Source organism: Psittacula echo (genome assembly GCF_963264785.1).
Source record: "Psittacula echo genome assembly, chromosome: 7".
Classification (NCBI taxonomy): Eukaryota; Metazoa; Chordata; class Aves; order Psittaciformes; family Psittacidae; genus Psittacula; species Psittacula echo.
The window spans coordinates 29,521,262-29,542,004 of NC_137740.1; the positions used below are offsets into that span (position 1 = coordinate 29,521,262).

General features: G+C 63.6%; 4 protein-coding genes across 5 annotated transcripts; 1 reads left to right on the forward strand and 3 right to left on the reverse strand.

Moving 5' to 3' along the window:
• Positions 1 to 316: 316 nt before the first annotated feature.
• Positions 317 to 3,121, reverse strand: ALG3 (ALG3 alpha-1,3- mannosyltransferase; the record flags this gene model as incomplete). The annotated part of the gene is made up of 9 exons (XM_080622964.1): positions 317 to 506; positions 612 to 754; positions 935 to 1,013; positions 1,271 to 1,476; positions 1,788 to 1,908; positions 2,058 to 2,218; positions 2,378 to 2,525; positions 2,611 to 2,710; positions 2,971 to 3,121. 9 exons carry the CDS (start codon positions 3,119 to 3,121, stop codon positions 317 to 319), a joined length of 1,299 nt encoding a protein of 432 aa, XP_080479090.1.
• A 107-nt stretch (positions 3,122 to 3,228) lies between these two features.
• Positions 3,229 to 7,350, forward strand: EEF1AKMT4 (EEF1A lysine methyltransferase 4; the record flags this gene model as incomplete). Its single annotated transcript, XM_080623049.1, has 3 exons — positions 3,229 to 3,400; positions 4,332 to 4,615; positions 7,051 to 7,350. The coding sequence occupies 3 exons, from the start codon at positions 3,229 to 3,231 to the stop codon at positions 7,348 to 7,350; spliced, it is 756 nt and encodes a 251-aa protein (XP_080479175.1).
• A 1,935-nt stretch (positions 7,351 to 9,285) lies between these two features.
• CAMK2N2 (calcium/calmodulin dependent protein kinase II inhibitor 2) lies at positions 9,286 to 12,192 on the reverse strand (the record flags this gene model as incomplete). Its single annotated transcript, XM_080623191.1, has 2 exons — positions 9,286 to 9,580; positions 12,024 to 12,192. 2 exons carry the CDS (start codon positions 12,190 to 12,192, stop codon positions 9,510 to 9,512), a joined length of 240 nt encoding a protein of 79 aa, XP_080479317.1. The 3' UTR covers positions 9,286 to 9,509.
• Positions 12,193 to 17,763: 5,571 nt separating this feature from the next.
• Positions 17,764 to 20,433, reverse strand: LOC308223836 (mitochondrial ubiquitin ligase activator of nfkb 1-A-like). 2 transcript variants are annotated; one of them, XM_080623302.1, is made up of 5 exons: positions 20,315 to 20,433; positions 19,806 to 19,945; positions 19,490 to 19,577; positions 19,291 to 19,411; positions 17,764 to 19,101 (listed from the first exon to the last, which is right to left on the reverse strand). In XM_080623302.1, exons 2-5 carry the CDS (start codon positions 19,920 to 19,922, stop codon positions 18,405 to 18,407), a joined length of 1,023 nt encoding a protein of 340 aa, XP_080479428.1. In that variant the 5' UTR covers positions 19,923 to 19,945; positions 20,315 to 20,433; the 3' UTR covers positions 17,764 to 18,404. The 2 variants fall into 2 exon arrangements, with proteins under 2 accessions (XP_080479428.1, XP_080479429.1); XM_080623303.1 differs by having other exon boundaries at positions 20,357 to 20,398.
• Positions 20,434 to 20,743: the final 310 nt, after the last annotated feature.

Here is a 20,743-nt window from a genome sequence, read left to right on the forward strand (position 1 = left end):
ACTCTCCCGGGGTTGGGAAGGGATCTGCCACAGGCTCAGCAGCTGCTCTGCCTTCCCACAGGTGGGGCAGACCACGGCATGGCCATCCAGACACCATCATGGCACAAAGATGCTGCAGTCGGAGAAGGGCACACAAAGCCCCCTTTATTGGGGAAGTCCTGCCTGTTGGGGGTCCCCACGCTGCCCCCTTTGCACAGTTCCAGGGCTCGTAGTCCCTCCTGGGATGGCTGGAGGCAGCCTGGGAGCCAGGTGTGGAAAGAGCAGGCAGAAGAGGCAGTCCCAGAGGCCATTTCTCATCCTCTGGCTGGCTCTGCTCTCACTGGGCCTTCTTGGAGACGGATGCGGGCCTCCTGCTTGGCGGGGGGGTGTGTGTCACCAGCGGGGGAGCCGTGCCGTACCACAGCTGGAGCAGGACGAGTCCGTGGCAGATGTGGAGGGAGAGGGAGCTGCAGACCGTGGAGGGGTAGGTGTTCCAGCAGAGCTCGATGACACCCAGCAGCAGCACCCTGCAGGGGGGGGAAACTGTGGGTCAACATCAGGGGGACACAGCAGCCTGCTTGCTCCCAGACCCCATCAGCAAATGAGTGGTCCCCCTTCTGGGCAGCACGTACTTGGGCATGTGGACAAGCTTGGCAGTAGGGGTGCACCACAGTAAGTAGGGCAGTGTGTGGAAATACCAGACGTAGAACTGGTAGTGCAGGGAGCGGCTGCAGCAGATACCCAGAAAGTTGGAGGAGAAGAGGACGAAGACGATCTGTGCACTGGCGTTAAGGGGACAAAGGCAGGGGGCTGGAGGTGCAATCCAGCAACAGCTCCCAAGTGTACAGCACAGCTCCTCCTCCCAGGACAGGATGGTCCTAACAACACCAGGACCAGCTGGTGCTGTTCACCCTGTCTTCTCCCCCATTTCTTGCTGCCCACCCTGCCAAAGGATATTGTTGACAGTCAAGGGAGGGGATGCGTGTTTCCGTTCGGCAGGGTCCTTCAGCAGAGCCAGGATGCTCTCTTTGGACCTGAGGGGGAAGCATAAACATTGATGGTAACAGCTGCTGAAATCCCTTCCCACCTGAACCTTCCCCTGTAAGCCACGCTGCCTGAGCAGTGCACTCCCCAAAAGAGGACAGTAACTTGCCCCTACTCCTGCCTGCAACCCCAGAACTGCAGCAGTGTGCAGGCAGGGAAGTCACAGATCCGTATCCTGCACCATGGGGGCTGACTGAAATTGGGTTCCATGGGGGAACCAGCACCCATGGGGAATATCAAGTCTCACCTGTGCCACCGGTGCAGTGCAAAGAGCCCCAGGCCAGCCAGGTGAACCAGGAGCAGTGTGGCATGGAAAGCCCGATTCTGGAAAACCTCTTCTGGGAGGAAGCGCCAGTTTACTGTCCATTTGAACTGGAACTGGCGGCCCAGGTCGAAGGAGCGAGCCAGGTACCCCACAGGGTTCACCAGCAGGAAGGGCAGCCCCAGAACCACCTGACAGAGACACACCAGCAACCTCGCAGCAGCCGCAAGCCAGGTCTCCATCACCTTTTCTACCTCCCAAGAACCCCAGCGACAGGGACAGTCAGCCAAAGATGGGAGCCCCATGATTTAGACTAGTTGTGAAGCTCCAGCTTGCTGCATGGGGCAAACTCAGATGCTGGTGCCACTGTGTATCCACCCAGAGGCCTCCAGCCCCCAGGACACCCTGACAGGATGTTGTGATCCAGGCAGGAGAGCCCTCTGCCCCTTGCTGATGAGGCTGCCAGCCTGCCCCTGCAGTGATGTCTCGAGCAGGGACCCACCTGGAGCAGTGCACAGATGCAGAGCTTGGGGATACAGCCCCAGAGACCAAACTGTTGGAGGAGGAGGAAGAGAAGTCCTGGTGCGAAGAGCAGGATGTTCATCTTCACGGATACAGCCAGGCTGAGTGGGAAGCTGCATTACTGCTGTGGCCCCCACCGTGGGTGCCCAGGCAGCCCCTGGACCAAGTACAGCCTCCTCCCTGGTGCCGAGCTTGTTTACGCGCACAGCACGCCATGGAGGGCAGCCCCCACCTGACCCCAGACCCTCACCTGAAGAAGAAGCATCCCCAGGACCAGCGCTCCTCCAGGAAGAGGTTGATGGCGAGGAAGAGGACGGCCATGGCCACAGGGTCATTAAAGAGCCGCAGGACAAAGATGGAGTGGATGCGGTAAGAAGCGCAGCACATGAAGAAGAAAACATATGGGGGGACCTTGCAGGGGACAGAGAGACGCGAGGGCAATCAGCAGCCTGTCCCAGACCCCTCACTGCTGCCAAGCCTCTCCACACCTCTGAAGCCAGCCCTGACTTCGTGCCCTGTGTGAGGGCTCAGCAGAGCAGGACAGACACCCCCCCCCCAGCTCCGGGCTACCTTGTTGGTTCGGCAGTAGATACGGAAGACGAGGAGGAGATTGAGGAGGTAAAGGCCGGCGAAGAGGTACTGTGCCAGGCGGATGTCAGTGCCGCGGCCCGTGGCATAGTACAGACCCAGAAAGATGTAGACGAAGCCAGCAGGGTAGCTGTGGAGAGATGGGAGTGACGGGCCAGGCTCTGCTGCCCCTCTGGGACCCTGGTGTGGGGAGCTCGGCCACCCCCATCACTTACACCAGCGGCCCGGTGTCGCCCTTCAGCCGGGTGTAGTCGAGGGTCCCGTTGGCAAACCCTTCCACCTCTTCCATGTAGGCCTTCCAGTCGATCTCGGTGTCTGCGGGCACGACGGGCTCAGGCGGAGCGAGGGGCGCTGGGGGTACGCCGGGGAGGCTCTCCCCCGCCAGACCCCCGGCCTTGCCCCGCTCCCCCCTGCTCTCTCCCAGCCGAAGCTCCGTGTGTCCCCCCGTGTGTCCCCGGCCCCGTCCAGGCCCCGCCGCCGCCCTGCCCGGGCGCTGCTGTCACCCTGACACCCCTCGGTGCCCAGAGCCCGCTCGGACACCCCCCCGCGGGGCCCGGCCTGGCGCCGGCACTCACAGGGGACCCTGCGGATGACCCATAGGTTGACGCCACCCTCCGCCAGGCAGAGGCAGGCGGCCACCAGCGGCGTGTAGCTGGGCTCCAGCAGTGCTGTCCGCCGCTGCCGCCAGGCCCGCCGCAGCACAGCCGCTCCTCGCCCCGCCGCCATGGCCGCTGCCGCTCCGTTCCGCTCCGTTCCGCGTTTCCGGCCGGAGCGCTTAGGGCGATGCAATCGCCGAGGCCGGAAGGCGCACGTGGGGCGCTTCCCCGCCCGGCATGGAGCGGCGGCGCACGCCTGCCGCCAACCGCCGGTACCGGCAGCGCCGCTTCTGGGACGAGCTGTACCGGCAAGAGGGCGCCGAGCCCCGCGAGTGGCTGGGGGCGCTGTCCCGCTTCCTCCCGCACCTGCAGCCTGAGCTGCGCCCCACTGACCGCATCCTCGTCCTCGGTACGTGCCCGGTGCTGGGTGGGCGGGCGGGCGGGCGGGCGGGCGGGCTGGCAGGCAGGGCTCTGGGTTCTGCCGCCGGATGCGCTGGCGCCGGCCGCGAGGGGGCGGTGCGGCACCGGGCCGGTACCGGGGAAGCGCTCGGCCCGGCTGGGCCCGGTACAACCAGCCCGTAATCCCACCTGCGGGATGATCCAGCGCTGATCCGCCGCTCGCCCGGCAGGTTCAGCCGCGCCGGGCGGGCGGGATTAGGCGGTGTCATCACCGATCCTGTTAGTGGATCAGCCGCCGCCAGCTGAGATTAATGGCCCCCAAATCCGCCCCCCCCGATCCCTCTCGGAGCCGCTGAGCCTCGGAGGAGCGGCTCCCCCGACGAGGCAAAGGGAGGGCAGAGGGACTCTCCCCGTACCTATCACACCGGGGACCCGTGCCCTGCTAGGGCCGGGCTGGCACCGGCCGAGCGGGATGCTGGTCCCCTGGGACAGCCGTTCCTCCGTCCTTCTGTATGTCCATCCCAGTTAAATCTCCCCATATATGTGGCATGCTGCCCTAATTTGCCCGTGGTGCCGGCCCCACAGCAGGCTCCTTGGGGGCACAGTCATCTCGTGCCCCGCGGCACCGAGGGAAACACTTGGGACCCCCTTCCACTGCCAGCAAGCCCACGGCTGCCCGTGCATCCCATCCGAGTGGGGTGTGCCAGGGCTGCTCTACCTCTGCAGCCCTGCAGAGCCAGGAGCCCAGTGCACCCACCTTGCAAGAAGAGACTAATTAGGAGCTGCCAAGCACTCACTAGTTAACGGCAAGGTGATGACCTGCTACCCCTCTAGCTGCCCTAACCCACCCGCACCCTTCCCTGGGTCTAAGAGCATGAGGTTGGGATGCGGCAGCCCCTCCATGGGCACCCCACACCCTGGTTGAGCAATGCCCCACGCAGGCTGTGGCAACAGTGCCCTGAGCCACGACCTGTACGAGCTGGGCTACACCGACGTCACCAGCATCGACTACTCGCCTGCCTGCATCGCGGCCATGCGTGCCCGCTACGCCTGCTGCCCCGGCCTGCACTGGGCTGTCATGGACATCCGTGCCCTTGCCTTCCCCGACGCCACCTTCGATGTGGTGCTGGAGAAGGGCACCCTCGACGTGCTTATGGTGGAGGAGACCGACCCATGGAATGTCTCGCCCCAGGCGACAGCCACAATGCACCGGGTGCTGGCAGAGGTACAGGGTGGGGAGAGCTGGGGGGGGGGACACAGAGGGTGGACCCCATTCCCGTTTGGGGTGGGTGAAGGTACAGAATATGTCAACACCCTGCTTCCCTGAGGATGCTCCAGCCAGTGCCTTGCCGCCCCCCCCCCCCCAGCTGGTGCTATCCCCTCTGCTGCCATGTAAGGGGGCACCTGGGGGGCTTCCAGCACCTTTGGGGTGGTAGACTTCCCCTCCCCCCTTCTCCCCTGGAAGGTGGATAGAGCCAGGTGTGTCCCTGGGGACCCTGGGTCCTGCTGAGGACCTGGGTGACCCCTTTCTTTATTTGCACCCTGAACATGAAGGGGTGGCAGAAAAAATGGACTCCATCCTGGCATGGGTGGGTATAGGTGCACCCAAGGGTGCCTGGAGGGGACCTGGGGGACACACCAAGGTGGCCCTGCCCGCCCAGGGTGAGGTGAGGACTGCAGGGCTGTGAAAGGCACTCACCCTTCCCCAACCCAGCTTCCATCTCGTTAGCGGGGTCCCCAGCACTCGTCTGGTCCGGGGTTGCCATGGCAACCCCCGTCAGCATCGACATGGCCTTGGTGTTGCCACGGGGATGGGCGATGCCTCAGGGCCCTGATTAATTGGCAGTGTGGGAGGCAGGGGGGGGATTGAACCTACCCTGGCGCAGGGTGTGGGTCATGGCAGCCTGCGCTGCCCTGCGGGGATAACTGCGGGGGGGAATGACCACTGTGCCCCATGGCACCCCCAGCAGCAGCAAGGGGTGCTGGGGTGCTTGGGGCTATTTGCCCCCCATCCTCTCTTGCTCCTCTGAGCCCAGGTGGGAGCAGAGCCCCGGTGCAGTGGGCAGTGGGGCTGTCCTCACCACCCAAGCCTGGCCTGCCCACTGTGCTGTCTGTCCTTGTCACTTGGCCAAACGGCAAGGATTTAGTTTTTTCTCCCGTTTCCCTTTTTAATCCCCTGCTCAATCCCTGAGCTCTCCCAGCATCGCTGGGCACTGGCCTCCACCCATGGCTGGTCCCTGCTGTCCCTGTTCCCAGGGGGATTCACTGGCTGTTCCCACCCTCTCACTGCTTTTCCAGGCCCTGTGCAGGGGTCCAGCGGTGGCTGGCACCCCCATTATCACTCCCATCCCTCTTCTCACGGCAGGGGGTTCATAGCCTCTGTCTTGCTGTCCCTGGGAAGGGTGGAGATGGGTGGGGACCCAAAATGCACAGGATACATGGGTGACAGGGATGCAAAAATCCACCCTACCTGCGGGGATGCCTCAGGGACACCCCTGTCCCGGCCATCAGGGAGCTGTGGGGGGGATGTCAGAGGGGGAAGCAGCCCCCCTGCGCCGTTTGTCGGGTGGCAAGGTTTCCTGCACCCATCTCTAAGCAACGGCCACTAGTGCTCTATTAATGAGGATGGGATGCAGGATGCCTTGCTCGGCTCCAGCTGGAGATCCCTGCCTACTCTCAGCCCTAGGGACCCCCATGCATCCGGTGCTTTGCAGGAGGGATGCTGAGCTGGGTGTTGGGGGGGAGTGCAGGGACATGCCTTCCTTTTCCTGACCAAAACCAGTAAGGTTTGGTTCGAAAGCCACTGCCGCAGCAGGAGGGGAGGGACACACACAGAGGCTGCCTGTCCCCTGTGTCCGTTCCTGGCCCCAGCCAGCATTGAGCTGTGGAGCTTCCCAGCAGGATTAAACCAGAGCTCGGGAACCCCGCTTGGCTCCCAGCCGTCTCCCCTGCTGCAGTGGCTCTTTGTCCTTGCGGGGGGGAACCTGGGGGTGTCCCTGCCTGGGGCAGGGGGGCGGGGGGAGGGCGGGGGGCTGGCCACCAGCCTGCCCCAAGCACTGCTTTTGCATGCCGAGCACGCGAGCGCTGGCCGTAAAAGCCTTTTGACATTGGATAAAGCCAAGCAAGAAAATTGATGTTCTTTTCCATCCTGTTAGCGGGGGCTTAATTCCAGCAGGGAGAAAATGGTGATTAAAAGGGTCGAGTCCTTTCCCATCCAAACCTTCCTCCTGCCACCTTGGATGCTGGGTGTGGGGGGGTGGGGGGTGGCACTGGGTACCCTGAGGAGGGGTGGGTGGGGTGGGGGTACCGTGCTGGTGTGGGAGGGTCCTGTGCCTGGGAGGGTGAAGCTTTTCTCCACACCAGGATTGGGTCTCTGCTGTGCATAGGGGTGAAGAGGTTTGGGATGCAGGGAGAGATGGTGCATGGGGACCCTCATTCCTCATTGCCACTGGGCTGCAGGGGGTCTGGGGACATGCCAGAACCAGGGTGGGTGTCTCTGGGGGGAGCAAAGGTTAGGACAGGAGATTTGGGGATGTGATGGGAGAGGCTGGGGGAACTTTGGCAGATGGTGATGTGGGTCCCTGGGGACAGGGCTGTCTGTGCGAGGGGGGTGAACCTCACTGTGTCCCTCACCCCATCCTGGGGATTCTCCCGCTGCAGGTGAGCCGGGTGCTGTGTCCAGGGGGCTGCTTCATCTCCATCACCTTTGCACAGCCTCACTTCCGCAAGCCCCACTATGCCCAGGAGGCCTTTGGCTGGTCCCTGCGCCACATTGCCTGTGGGGATGGGGATGCCGGCACCTTCCACTACTTCCTCTACGTCATGCGCAAGGGGCAGCCCCTGGACCCCCCCGACCTGGCCCTGGGGCGCCATCTGCACCAGCCCCCCCCACCTCCCGACCCACCGCCACCCCCTGCCCCCCCGGACGATGAGGACTACCTCCTTGCCATCCAGCTGTGACCCAGGGGCTTCTCTGGCCTCCCCCCACCTAATAAAGCCTTAAGCTGCTCCGCCTTCATGGGTGGGGGACGGGGACCACTGCTCCCTCCCCACCCCACAAGCTGCTCGGTGATGTGAGCAATGGGGAGAAGGGGCGGCTTGGCCCCCTCCTGGGAGCAGCAGGATGCTCCAGGGAGGGGGTGATGCTGTGCCCCCTCCCAGCCCTTCCCTCGGCCAGCTGGAGAGCAGCCAGGACTCCGGGCTTTGCAGACAGTAATGAAACCAAATCGGGTTTAATTCCACCCATCCATCTTGCAAAGAGCAGCTCCCTGCGTCCCACCCACCCTGCCGGGGGCAGCTGGGCTGGGGGGTGCCCACTCTCCTTCGCCAGGACCCCTGGACGAGCCTCCCTGGCCATGGGGCTGTGCAAGGACACGATGTCCTTGTCACCCCCCAGGCAGGTGGCAGGGGGTCTGGGATGGGTTGTGCCATATATGCCTGTGTACCCCCTCAATTCCCACTCCTAGATACAGTGACAACACTGCTGTGCCACACGCCTGGTCTGTGCCTGGGGCCAGCAGCGCAGTGACACGTGTGTGCTGGGGCTGGTGACAGCCGTGCCACCGCGTGCTGGTGGGGCCGGCTGCACGTGGGTGCTGGCATGGCAAGTGGCACCACGGGTGTCCCCACTTGGGCACCAAACCCCCTCGAGGTCGGTGACGCTGATGGGGGGGTGCAGAGGGGACCCGTCCTTGGGAGGACAGCAGTGACACCAAAGAGGCAAAGCTGTCGGGCTGCTATTCCTGGCAAAAGGCGTAAGTGGGTCAAGCGGTCGCTCCCCCCGCACCGGGAGCTGGGGAAGGACTCCGGGCTCAGCCCCCCGCCCCGCCATGTCACCCCATCCCAGCGGCACCCTGGAAACCTGCCAGCACATGGCAGGGACAGAAACAGCAGGCGCTGCCAGCCTCGCCTCGGTACATGAATGTATTTTATTCATCGCATTTTGTTCACCAGTACAGTGAAAAATGGCATTTAAATTTACAATGGATCATTCGTAGAACATCATGACACAAGTATCTTTTTTTTTTTTTTTTTTTTTCTTTTTTTCATGGTTTTTTTCTCGGTTTTGGTTTTTGTTTGGGATTTTTTCGCTGTGTTGTGGGGTTGGTTTTCTTTTTTGCGTTGTAGTCTCCATAAATGCCACTCGCAGGTTATTGAAAGAGATGGCGAGTTCCTCATGCACATCAGACCCCCGAGAAGCCTCTTAAAAAATAAAATTAAATTAAAGTACAAAATTAAAAACAACGACTCGGGCCGGTCCCTCCCCTCCCCACTCCCCCCGCACTCGGCGAGGGGCCGGCACCCGCCGCTGCCCCGGTGGGCTCTGCCCGGTGCTCCGGGAGGGCACTGCGGTGGCTGGTGGTGCTGTCCCGCTGCCGGGGCTCGGGCCGGGGGTCCCCGCGCTCCTCCCCACGCCTTTGGCTTTCCTCATGCTCCCTCCATCACTCTCGCCCCCTTCGTTTCCCCCCTCCCCTCGGTTTCTTCTTCTTTTTTTGTCTTTTTTTTTCTTATGGAAAAAAATATGAACCTTTTTTTTTTTGTATTTTTTGTGTTTGTTTTTTTTTTTTTTCTCGTTTGCGTGTTTGTTTTCTCGGTGCGGTTACTTCGACATCTCAACGTCAGCAGATCGTTTTTAACAAATATTCGAATATAAAAATACAAATATGAGGAGTTTCTGTTTAAAAAGAAGCGTGCCGGAGTGGTAGGGCTGACCCTCGGCCCCTGCACCGGGCGCCCGGGCCACCAAGCTCATGCAAAAAACGATGGAGCAAAAAATGTCTCTGGACAGCAGCGCTCCCCCCTCCGCTCGTGGGGCCGGGTCCGCCCCGGGGTGGGGGGGCCGCGCCGCGGAGCGGGGGGGCTGGAACCCCCGCACCCCCGGGGAGAGGGGGACTGTCTTTGCCCAGGGCGGGGGGCTCGGCGGGTCGTCCCTCTCCCGGGGGAGGGGTAAAGTGCATGGCTGGGGGGGGTTGGTGTTGGCCGCAGAGCCCCCCTCCCGGGCCGGGGGAGGGGGGGCACTGGCTCGGCCTCCCCCTCCTCGTCGGCGGTGCAGCCAGCATGCGGGGCCGGGCGGGCTGGGAGCGGGGCACGGCCGGCGGGTCCTGGCGGCGGGTCCCGGCTTACACCCCCGGCGGCGACTTCTCCGTCATGCCCTTGAGCACCTCGTCTATCCGGTCATCCTCGATCACCACTGCGGGGACAGGCGGGGGGCTCGTGGGCGAGGGGACGCGGACCTGGCTCTCGCCCCACACCCCGGCTCTCGCCCCTCTCGCCACCCTAGGAGGGCTCCAGATGCGCCCAGAAATGTTGGGGAGCAGGGCCAAGGGGTTCAGGTGGGTGCAGTGGGGATGGGGGGGTGTCCCCCTTCTCCTGCCAGGTTTGGATTGGGCAGCCCCTCCGCAGCCAGGCGGCCGCCTCTGGATGAACGGTTTGGGAAGGGGGAGCAGGAACAGACCAGGAAGGACCCTTCCCCCCTCTCTGCGGCAGGCGCTGATGAGAGCAACAGGACTGGAATGGGTAATGACCCAGTGGGGGGGGCCACGCTAGATCGGCGAGGGGGACAGCCAGACCCCTGCCAGCATCACCCACTACACAGGACACCCCCCCACCATTGGCATCACTGTCGGGGGAGCCAGGCAGGACCCCAACCCTCATCAGCATGGCAGCCTACACGGACCCCTAACATTGCTGTCACCATGAGGGGCTGGACAGCCCCCTGTCAGAATCACCCTCCAGACAGATCCCCCTCAGCATCACTCGCTGGGTCGTCCCCCCTCTTCCCCCAGTGGGAGGCTGGACAGATCCCTCATCAGCATCAGTGTCAAGGGGCTACACAGACACCCCCTCTCCCCCCAAACCAACATCACTGGTTGGGCAGATCTCCCACAGCACCATCACCCTCGGGAGTGGAGGACAGAACCTCCCCCCATCGTTATCGGGGTGGTCAGCCACCCTCCCCATCACCACCCTGGGGGTGAATTGGCCAGACACCCCCCCAACACCAGCATCACTGGGGAACAGCCATAGCCCCCCATCACCAGGGAGGGAGATCTGTCCCCCCCATCAACCCCGGGGGGTTGCTAGACCCAGAACCACCATCCCAAAGGGGGGCAGGTGGAGCAGGCAGTGGCTCCCCTGACTCAGGACTGAGGTGCATTTATGCTGGGGGGAGATCTGTTGCCCTCCCCTTTTGCCCCTGCAGCTCAAAGAGTGGTGTTTTCCTATAGACGTCCCCCCAAGCAGGTGGAGTGGGGGCTGCAGGGAATTCAGGGGCCATTCTCGGGGTCCGTAAGGCATCGGGGAGGATCGATGGTGGCAGATCAGGGTGCAGGGGAAGTGGGGCCGTTTATTTGGGTTCTAATAGAAGCAGAGGAGCTGCTGAAGGGGGTCTCTGCGGCAGGGAGTAAAACGGGTGTGGGGGGGGAGGAGCAGGACACACACACAGGCTCATGGAGTCCTGGGGTGACAGTAAACCGGGGGGGGGGAGGTGGTGTTTGTTGATCAGCATCACCGGCAGCTGCTGGTGGGGGTCTCTGCGGCAGGCGGAAATGTGGAGGGAGAGAGGGTGATGGAGCTGGAGGGGCAGTTCCTGGTGAGGGGGGGGGGGGGGTGTGTTTATAGGGAAGGGGGGGAAACAGTCCAGGGGGATGTGGGGACAATCCCAGGGATGTTGAGGAGCAGTTCCAGGGGGTCCCGGGGGGCACTCACGGAAATGCTGGGGGCAGCCCCAGGGATGCAGGGGGGCAGCCCCAGGGATGCTTTGGGACAGCCCCAGGGGCAGCCCCAGGGATGCTGCAGGGTAGTCTCGGGGGGAGCCCCAGCCTGCCAGGGGTGTGGGGCAGCGCTGGGGGGGACAGCGCTACTGTCTTAAGCTGCTGAGGTTTTGGAGTGATGCTGGGTGCCATTTGCAGAGCTGGAGGTCCCAGGGATGCCGGGGGGCAATGCCAGGGATGATGTGGGGCAGAGCTGGAGATTTTGGGATGCCGGGGACAGTGCTAGGGATACTGGGGGGTAGTGCCGGGAATGCTGTGGGGCAGTGTCAGGGGTACCCAGAGGACAGGGCTGGGGATGCAAGGCAGAGCTAGGAATCCCAGGAATGCTGTGGGGCAGTGCTGGGGATGTAAGAGCCAGTGCCGGGAGTACCGGAGATGCTGTGGGGCAGTGCCGAGGATGCTGCAGAGCAAATCCGGGGGATGCCGTGGGGCAAAGCCGGGAACACAAGGGCAGAATTGGGGCTCCCGGGGATGCCGTGGGGCGATGCCGGGGGTGACAGGGATGCACTAGACAGTGCTGGGGATGCTGGGGATGCGAGGGCAGAATCGGGGGTCCCGGGGATGCTGTGGGGCGGCGCTGGGGATGCAAGGGCCAGTGCCGAGGATGCCAGGGGGCAGCGCCGGCGATGCTGCAGTACAGATCCGGGGGTCCCGGGGCAGAGCCGAGGATGCAAGGACAGATACGGGGGTAGCAGGGATGCTGTGGGGCAGCGCTGGGGATGCAAGAGCCAGTGCCAGGGGTGCCGGGGATGCTGCAGGGCAGACGCGGGGGTCCCGGGGACGCCGTGGGGCAGCTCCGGGGCTACCGTGGGGGCTGAGGCGGGGGTCGGGGGGGGGGCAGAGGCGGGGGTCGGGCGGTACCTCTCTTGGCGCGGCCGATCTGTCCCAGCTTGGGGGGCCGCTTGCCCTGGTTGCCCCCGAAGAAGGCGTTGGTGTCCTGCAGGCGGCAGCTGAAGGGCAGCTCCCCTGCCTCGGGCTCGGCGCCGTAGCGGCCCACCTTGTCCTCGCCGTAGGGCAGCACCTGCGACATGGCGGGGCCGAGCGGGCCGAGCCGCGCCGCGCCGAGCCGGGAGCCGGTCTGCGGCGGCGGCGGCGGCGGCGGGGAGGAAACCCGGGCGGAAGGATGAAGTCATGCATCCGGGGGGAGCGGGGACCCCCCCGGCGGGGGGCGGCTCCGGAGCGCCGCGGTCCGGCCCGGCCGGACAGGAACGGGGACGGGGACCCCCGCGACTGGTGCCCGGTGCCCGCCCGGTCGGGATGGGGACACCCCTTCCCGCCCCGTCCGCAGCCCCTGCCCCGTGCCCAGCGCATGACCGTCCCTCCCTCACAGCCTTGCGGCGGCGGTTGCCCCAACCCGGGGGTGCCCCTAACCACGGGGTGCCCTTGTGGAGCGGGGATCCCTTGGCACAGCCAGGTCAGACAGGCTGGGGACCACCAAGCACAGCCAGGCCCTACCCGAGCACACCGAGGTGATGTCAAACAGACCCCGCAGCACCATGCTTCAGTCCTTTTACACCCCCAGCCCTCCTCCAGCAGCCCAGCAGGCTCAAGCCCCCCAGAACCTCCTGGCCAGCTCCCACCCGGTGTCTCCCCAGACAGGTTGTCCCCACGGGTGCCTCTTGCCCAGCACCCAGCCAGCATTCCCTCTCACAGACTTCCCAGTTTTGGGGCCCTCCCTTGGAGCCACACCAGCTCCAGCCCTTTCCAGTCCCCTTGTCCCCCACATGTAGCCCCCTGCACATGCGTGTGCGTGTTTGTACACATTTGCCCTTTCCATGTGCTTGCAGGACTGGGGGGGGCACACAGGTGTGATTCTGCAGGTGCTGTTGAGTGTGACCCAGATGGGGACCATGCCCTGGGATACCTCTTGCCCCATGGGTTACCCGTTCCCTGGAGGTTCTCTGTGGACAGAGGGAAGGGTCATCCCCCATGGGGGACTTGCCATGGACCATCAAGGAGAGAGCCACACAAGTAGCCTCAGTGTCCCCCCAAAGCCCTATTTGTGTCCCCTTTGCACATCCCTACCCCAGATCCACACTGGCCCTTTCTGACTGCATTTCCTGCTGCCAGGACAGTGGTTGCACTAATTGGCATTGGTGCCCCTGAGCAGCCTCACCTGGGATCCTCCATCAGGGTCACCTGGGGCTAGGGGGCTATTTAAGCTTAGACTGGGGCTGCTGCTTCTTGTCTGAGCTGTGGGCGCAGCTCTGGTATCTGGATCTGGATGGCCCCTGGACTTGGAGTGATGCCAGTGGCAGTGGCTGGTTGGAGTGGGCCATCCTGTCATGGGGCAGCTCTGTTCCTGATGCTCCCTTGCATTCAGGCCCCACTGCTCACCTGACTGTGCTGGGTGGTGGAAAAGCCAGACCCTTGTGTGGGAATGGCAAGTACCAGCCTCACGAGAATCCACCTCTGGGTGTTTCAAGGGAGAAAGAGTGGGATTTTTACAGACAGCCCTGTGGTCCATGTCTTCCATGGCCTGCGATCCTGTTGAAACGTGCTGCAGAAGAGCATCAGCTGGGCTGGTCCGTGCAAAAGGGCAGGTACATCTATTCTGGGAAAGCTCAGCCATGCCTTTCCCTTTGTACCCTGCTCTGCAGAATGCTGCTCCCCGCCATCCCCTCCCAAAGCAGAGATGGGGAGGGATGGGGCAGCAGTGCTTGTTCTCCTGACAAGGCAATGAGTGCCTTTATTCCTGCCTTTGCTGGGGAGCCAGCTTGAACTTTTTCATGTAACGGCTTCTGCTCCCGCGAAAAGCGCCTGGGAAAATAGGCGAGAGGCCCACGCTGAGATGTGCCCTGCTTTCCCCGCTGCCAGGCCCACGTGCCGCTGCCGTGGGCAGGGACAGGCAAGCCGTGGCCCGCACGGGGCCGGGGATGAGCGGGAACAGGAGCAGATGGGCTGTGTGGGATGTGAGCAGGGCTGGTGCTGTGCACCGGGAGGGCTTCCAGCCTGGCAGGCTCCTGGGAAAGGCTTGAGAGGGCTCACCCTGGGAACGGCCCCGCTTCCCTCACACCTATACCTGCACAGTGCCTTGCACCCCGGGAGCACCCTGGCTTGGCTATGGGACTAGGGGAGCTCTGTGTGGCTGGCTGGGGCTTGGGGGGGTGGGAAGGTCCTCCACACAGGAGGAAGGCTGGATTCATGCCAGCACAGCTGGGCTGTAGTGGGACAGGGCAGCACTATGCCTCCAGGCACCGCATCTCTTTGGGACATCTCCAGTCTCTGTCTCCCCATGGGTGCTGCCGGTCACCCCTGGGAGGGGCAAAGGCACCAGGGACCTGAATGTGGTGGGGGTGCAGGAGGGACCCCACCCTCACCCCTCATGGTGAGCCAGACTGAGCGCCCTCCTTCCCTGGCTCTCATCCCACCTTCATTATCCGCCTTTTAGCAGCCACGTAATCTCCTTTCTCGCTTCCTTTGCAGACTTTTGTCCAACACAAAGCCAGCTCCAGGGGCTGTGGCAGTGGGAAACTGGTAGTTCTTCCCGCCCTGGCTCCTTAGAGCTGGGCCACAGCCCAAGAGCTGGAACACCTTGAGGTAATGCAAGGGCTGGGGGCTGGCCATGACCAGTGTGGTGGGTATGGGGCCAGGCAGGGGGCAAGCAGCCAGGCTCCTAGCCACAGTGGGGCTGGTGATAGAGATGGTGCTACATTGTCTGGCCTGAGGTGATGCTCTGGGAGCCCACTGGTGCCTGCTATGACCCATCCCCACAGCTGGATGCTGCCCCTGAGCCCTGCACCCTTGGTGGGTATTTGGGTGACAGCTCTGGGTGCTGTGATGGAGGTGAGGGGTTTCCCTGCAGTCACTGGTGCTTCTAGTGGTTTCAGAGTGGAGAAATGTGTGGTGGAGCATGTTCTGCCCTGGCTCTGCAGGGACCCCCAGGCAGCTGGAGCTGGACTGAATAGGAGTGGCGGGTGGTCCCAGAGGCCTGGCACGGATGGAGTCAAGTGACCTGGCAGGCAGCGGCTGGACCACAGGGGGCTTAGATGAGGTAGGAGGCATCAGCCACCAGACCTGGGGCTTTCTCTGCTACAGGTCTGGGAGCTCACCAATGCCATCACTGCTAATGCCACGGGGCTGGTGGCTGCAGAGGCATGCCTGGAGGCCCGTCTCAGGTGCCTCCATCTGTGCTGCTTCCAGCCCTGCCAAGAAACGTGAAGTGGCACTTCTGCTCCACAGCAGTGGCGGCCATGGTCCAGGGGCCTTACAAAGTGCCAGCTCCCCACTGCCAGCACTGCTGTGCTCCCAGAGCACCCGTCCTCAGCCTGATGTGGGACACTGGCAAAGGTCATCGACAAGGGCAGGGTTGTGTCCATCCTTGGCTGCTGCTGCTGCTGGCTTTCAGTAGCCGAAGCCCAGATGGAGGTGCTGCTGTGCTGCTGTAGGGCAGCTCCCTTATACGGGCGTTTTGGGTGAGTGGAGATGCGCAGCCAAACTGCATGCATGTGGTGGGGATGGCCAAGCCTGCTGATGGTTGTGGTGGCCCTAGTCACCATAGTGAGGAGGTGGTGGGGCACAGGGGACAGGTATCGTGCTTGGTGGCTGTGGGTCAGCCCAGGGCAAGCATGCAAGAGTAGTGTGCTCCTCACCCTGGGCTGTCCCTCCCCATAGCTGGTGATGTGGGAAAATGAGGCCAAAAAAGCCCTCTCTTGGAGGGACAGTGCCTTCCTTTCCCAGGGAGAAGGGCTTGAACCTTTGCAGAGCAGCCAGCCAGCAGGTTGTCACTAGTGAGATGAGTTTGTCTGCCTTGGTGGGCAGCCTGGCTTCGGGAAGCGGGCGCTCCCGAGTGGAATCCAATCGCTAAGTTGGGGCAGGTGGAAGGGGGATGTCACTGTCCCCGTCCCTCACACGAGCTGCCCAGGGCACAGCTGCAGTCCCGGTGATGCCAGGGCTGCACCTGAGCAGGTGGAGCACTCTCAGCTCTCTGCCTGGGGCAGGGACTTTGGGGAGGGTTCCCTGCCCAGACCCAAACAGCCCTGCTGGGGCGTGAGGCTCCATCCTCGTCTGTCGCCACATCTCGGTCACCATGACAACAGACAGGGAGACAGGCGGCAGTGGGCTGGCAGCCCTGGGGGTGTGGATGGGGCCATGCCCATGGGCTGGCACACACGGGCACCCTGGAGGGTGCGTGGGTCCCTCTTGGGCCCTGCATGGTGGGGACGGAGGCTGGGCAGGGCTCAGTGCAGGACTGCGAGCTCTCTGCTCCAGACCAGAAGACCCTGGGGGACGATGGACAGCAGGTTCGGCGGGGGTGCGGGCTGCGGCACGGCCGGACAGCCCCTGTGCCGGGCGGTTTGGCACGGCCAGTTTTTGGCTGTCGCTGAGCTGAGCGGTTGAGTCACGCTGCCGCCCAGCTCCGCGCCAGGCAGGGCTGCTCAGCCAGGTCCAGGCCACCGCAGGGCTCGTGGCTCCCCCGGGGTGGCAGGGTCCCCCGAGGGGTGTGGGGTAGGGCTGTACCCAGCGTGGGGTGGTACCCTCCCTGTGCGCAGGGATGTGTTCCCTGGGCAACTGTGGCCCTCCTATGGACAGAGGGCAGCGGGTGGCTGTGGATCCCTTTCTGGGTGTCCCTGTCCCCGGGTGGCTGCAGGGCCCCGGGGAACGAGGTGAGCAGTCTCTGGAGCACGGGCACCCGCCGCCCCCCCCAAGCCCACGCGCGCCAGCAGCTCTTGGCACACAGGGAGCGTGTTCCTGGCAGCCCGGCCCTCGCCCATCTGGTATTTACCTCCTTCCCGAAATCCCTCCTTGCTGCGGGGGGGTGCCCGGTTCCGGAAGGGGGGGGAACACCCGGGCCCCACTGCTCACTTTGCAGTGTGGCACTCGCCATGCTGGCATGGGGAAGAAGCTGAGCTGAGACACTGGGTGGGGTGGAGGAAGGGAGCCACACACCCCCCCCCATCCCAGAAATGCACATGGGTTCCAGGTTTCGCTGGGTGCTCCAGGGCATCATCACTGGCTGCAAGCTATGGGGGCAACACCACAGAGGAATCTTTGCACCAAGCATGCTCCCTGCCCCAAACTGGCAGCAATGGGGGCCCCTGCCATGGGAAGGGGCATCATCCCCTGTTACCCCAACACTGCTGCCTGGCTGCTAGTGCTGCCCTGTTCCCCTCTCCCCGCCCCCCCAGGTAAATTCTGGGTGCCCCAAAGCTGCAGGAGCCAGGAGAGCCCGTGGGTTGCCTGGGCAACTGCAGCCAGGCAGTGATGGGGAGCAGTCCAGGGAGCAGTTGCCATGGAGACCAGAGGAGCACGATTGCCTTGGCAACAGTCCTCTTTTTCACCCACCTCTGGGGCTGTATCCCGAGGTGATGCAGTCCAGCTGCGGGTCCCCTGCCCACCACTGGTTAGTGCGCTGGGGCCAGCCCTTGGTTGGGGATGGAGGTGATGGCACTGGCTTGTCCCTTCTCCCTTCCTTTCCCTCCCCCCCCCCAGGGAGAGCCTTGGCTCTTGGCACGTCCCTCCAGGCCCCCACTCGATGGTGCAAAGGAGGAGGTGAGGCCAAGCTCCATTCCTTGTCTTTATCACTCCACACACCACCACAAGCTGTGCCTGCACTCGGTCCTGGCCAGGAGGCAGGCAGGAAGTGGGGTGCTCAGGGGCCAGAGGCATGGGCAGGCTCTGGGGTGCCCTATGGCTGTGCCCCGGCTCCAGAGGAGAGTGGGGACTCTGCAGAGACGGTGGACGGACACTCTCCCTCCCTGAATGGCACTGCAGATGGTGAAAGGGCACACTTAATTGCTGCCAGTCCCTGGGTGCTGGGCATGGTCTGAGCAGTGGCTGTAGGCATGTGGGGCAGGGAGCACAATGGTGGCACCAAAGTGTGACGCAGAGGGAATTGGGTCTCTGTCACTCCACTGTGTCCCACCAGCCCTTGTCTTGCCCCTGCCATGCTCCGCATAAAGCCACACACAAGAAACACAAAAGTCCCACATGGCTTTGGAGCGGTCACGGCTGGGAAAAGGGCACCCCAGCATGGGGCAGGGGACTTGGCTCCTCAGCTCAGGCACCAAGCATATTCTCCCCAAGCCTTCACGCTGGGGGGGCAGGGGCTTCTGGAAAAAAAAGGGATCATGAGGAGGCTCTAACTCCCCACGCTCTCAAAAAGACAGGGGGAGGCACACCAGGACCCCTCTCTCCCAACAGGAATCACACAACTGCACACAAGGGGACAGCTGAGATTACTGCAGGCCCCAAGCTTCCTTCGCTTTGTGTTAACAATCTCTGGCTGTCCCCCAGATGTTCTCAGGCCTGGTAGAGGGGCACCACGCGGTCAATAGGCCCCCGGCAGATGGGGCAGAGGCGGGCAGGCAAGGCCTGGAAGCAGCGGAAGCAGCAGCAGATGTGGCCACAGCCCAAGAGGACGCACTCGCGGGGTCGTGACAGGCAGATGACACAGGAGTCCTCGAGCCCCCCGTCCCCGGCCTCCTCGCTGTCCAGCTCCTTGTCCTCACGCTGCTGCCTAAGGCGGGCGCGGCGGAAGGCACGGCACAGGGCGTGCAGCAGGATGGCCAGGCCTGCCGCGACACACAGCACAGCCGCCCCCTTCCAGAGCCCGCTGGCAGACTCCAGCTCCTCCAGCACGGTCTGCCAGTCCCCCAGGCACAGGAAATAGTCGCCCCCATGGGATGGTGGCTGGAGGTGCAGGGAGCCATCAGGGTGCAGGGCCAGCTCCCCAATGCCCGTCAGCCCAGCTCCCACGCGCAGCAGCTCCTCCGTCTCCAGGATGCCCTTCGGCTTCTCCCCACTCAAGTACTGCCCCAGCAGGTCACGGAAGCCGTGGGCTGGCTGCTGGAACCTCTCGTACACCACTTCCAGTGGCAGGCAGATGGCTCGGAGTGGGCTCTCCACGCTCACCTGTGTCACTGCCTCAGTGTCCGGCGAGGCCAGCAAGAAGGGGACAGTGTAGACCTGCTCTGAGAGCACCCGCTCGCTCTCACTCCTGCAAGCAGAGAGCACAGCATGGGGATGTGGACAATATGGAGGAACTCTGGACTCCTGGGGCAGAGCCAAGGGTAGGGACTACAGCCTTTAACCAAGCCAATTTGTGCCTTGCCGGTGGCCCCAGAGTATGGGGGTCTGGGCCCACCAATACAAGCCTGCCCCCCTGCTGTCCCTTCCCATTGCTCACCAGCTCCGGGCCAAGCTGTTCCAGACCAGCCGATGCTCTTTCAGAAGCAGCTTCTGGATCACACCCTGCAACCTCTCATGGTAATGGCTTGTCAGTGCAGCCTTGGCTGGCAGCACTATGCCTAAGGACCGAGGAATGCATTAAGGTTAAAGGACAGCCCAGCTTTTGTCCCCAGTGTGGGGCCACAGGGTCTCCTTACCTTCCAGAGCAACGTAAGGCAGGCACCTCCCATCAGCCGCAGACACCAATGCTGGTAAATCATCATCAACCTGGAGCTTTGGAGCCTCCTACAAGAGCAGAGACTGAGAGTGAACCTGGGCAGGGCCAGACGGGCTGGCAGGTGGGTCATACATGGCTTTGTGGGGATCTCTGGCAGGATGTGACCTGCTTGGTCCTAGGCATCGTGACATCAGTAGAAGATGCAGCAGGCTGCAGTCATCAGTGAGGTGCACCCAAATCAAAGGCTCTGGGCGGCACGACAGTGGGGGCTGAGAGCATCTGAGAGACAGGGCTACCTGTATGCGTGCCACGACTCTGGTTTTCTTCCTGTAGAGGTAGTAGAAGAGGCCGGAGAAGGCGAGGCTGGAGCCCAGACATAGCAGCTCCCCGGGTGTAATGAGTGGCGCATCCATGGTGCCAGGCTCGGGCAGCACGCCTGCAAGGTGAGAGTGTTGGCTGGACGGCAGGGCAAGGCACAGGGGCAGGGAAGTCCCAGCGTCCCTGTCCCCAGCGCAGGGACGCCCCACTGCCCCCGTCCCCAAGGCACTCCTGCCCTAGGGCCAAGCCTGTCCCTGGGCCCGGCTGGAGATAATTCAGCTCCAGCACCCACAGGAGCTCGGCAGCCCCGGCCCGAAGCAGAACACCTAGCCCAGTCGGGTTCCAGAGGCGCCCTTTTTGCCCTGCACCCAGGGTCGGGCCGGGGCCCAGCCCCCGTGAGCCAGCCTAGGCCCTGCACCCAGGGTGCCACCTAGGTCGGACACCCCCAGTTCCAGCCCAGCACCCGGCCCTATCCCAGACCCCCGACCCGGCCTCGCCGCAGCCGCTCACGCCGGCCCGGCCGCGCTACCCCTCGCAGCCCCCGAGGCGTCCAGGCCCAGACCCCGGCCCGCCGCGCTGCCTGCTGGGAAATGCAGTGCGGTCCCCGAGGCCCGGCGGCGGGGTGAGCCGTGCTTGAAACTACAGCTCCCAGCGACCCTCGCGCCGAACTACAGCTCCCGTCGGGCTGTGCGCAGGACTACAATTCCTGGCGGCCCTTGCGAACCCCCGTGGCCATGCTCCCCGCGGGTTTGTGGGGTTCCAGCGCTCAGGGAAGGACCGCGGTGCAGGGCCGGGCCTCAGCGCAGGATGTCAGCCGTGCCCCACCGCCTAGGGGCAATGGGTCCCTGTGGCTGCTCTTTACACCAGCGTTCCCTTCCCAACGGGGCTGTGGGGCTGTTCCAGCCTGGCTCCTGCC

Bases quoted from the DNA above. Each gene is read 5' to 3' on its own strand.
- LOC308223836 (XM_080623302.1), bottom strand. From the start codon at position 19,922: ATGGATGCGCCACTCATTACACCCGGGGAGCTGCTATGTCTGGGCTCC. The intron at 19,412-19,489 runs GTAAGGAGACCC...CTCGGTCCTTAG, and splicing joins GCCTTACGTTGCTCTGGAAG to GCATAGTGCTGCCAGCCAAG. The intron at 19,102-19,290 runs GTGAGCAATGGG...CTCTGCTTGCAG, and splicing joins AACAGCTTGGCCCGGAGCTG to GAGTGAGAGCGAGCGGGTGC.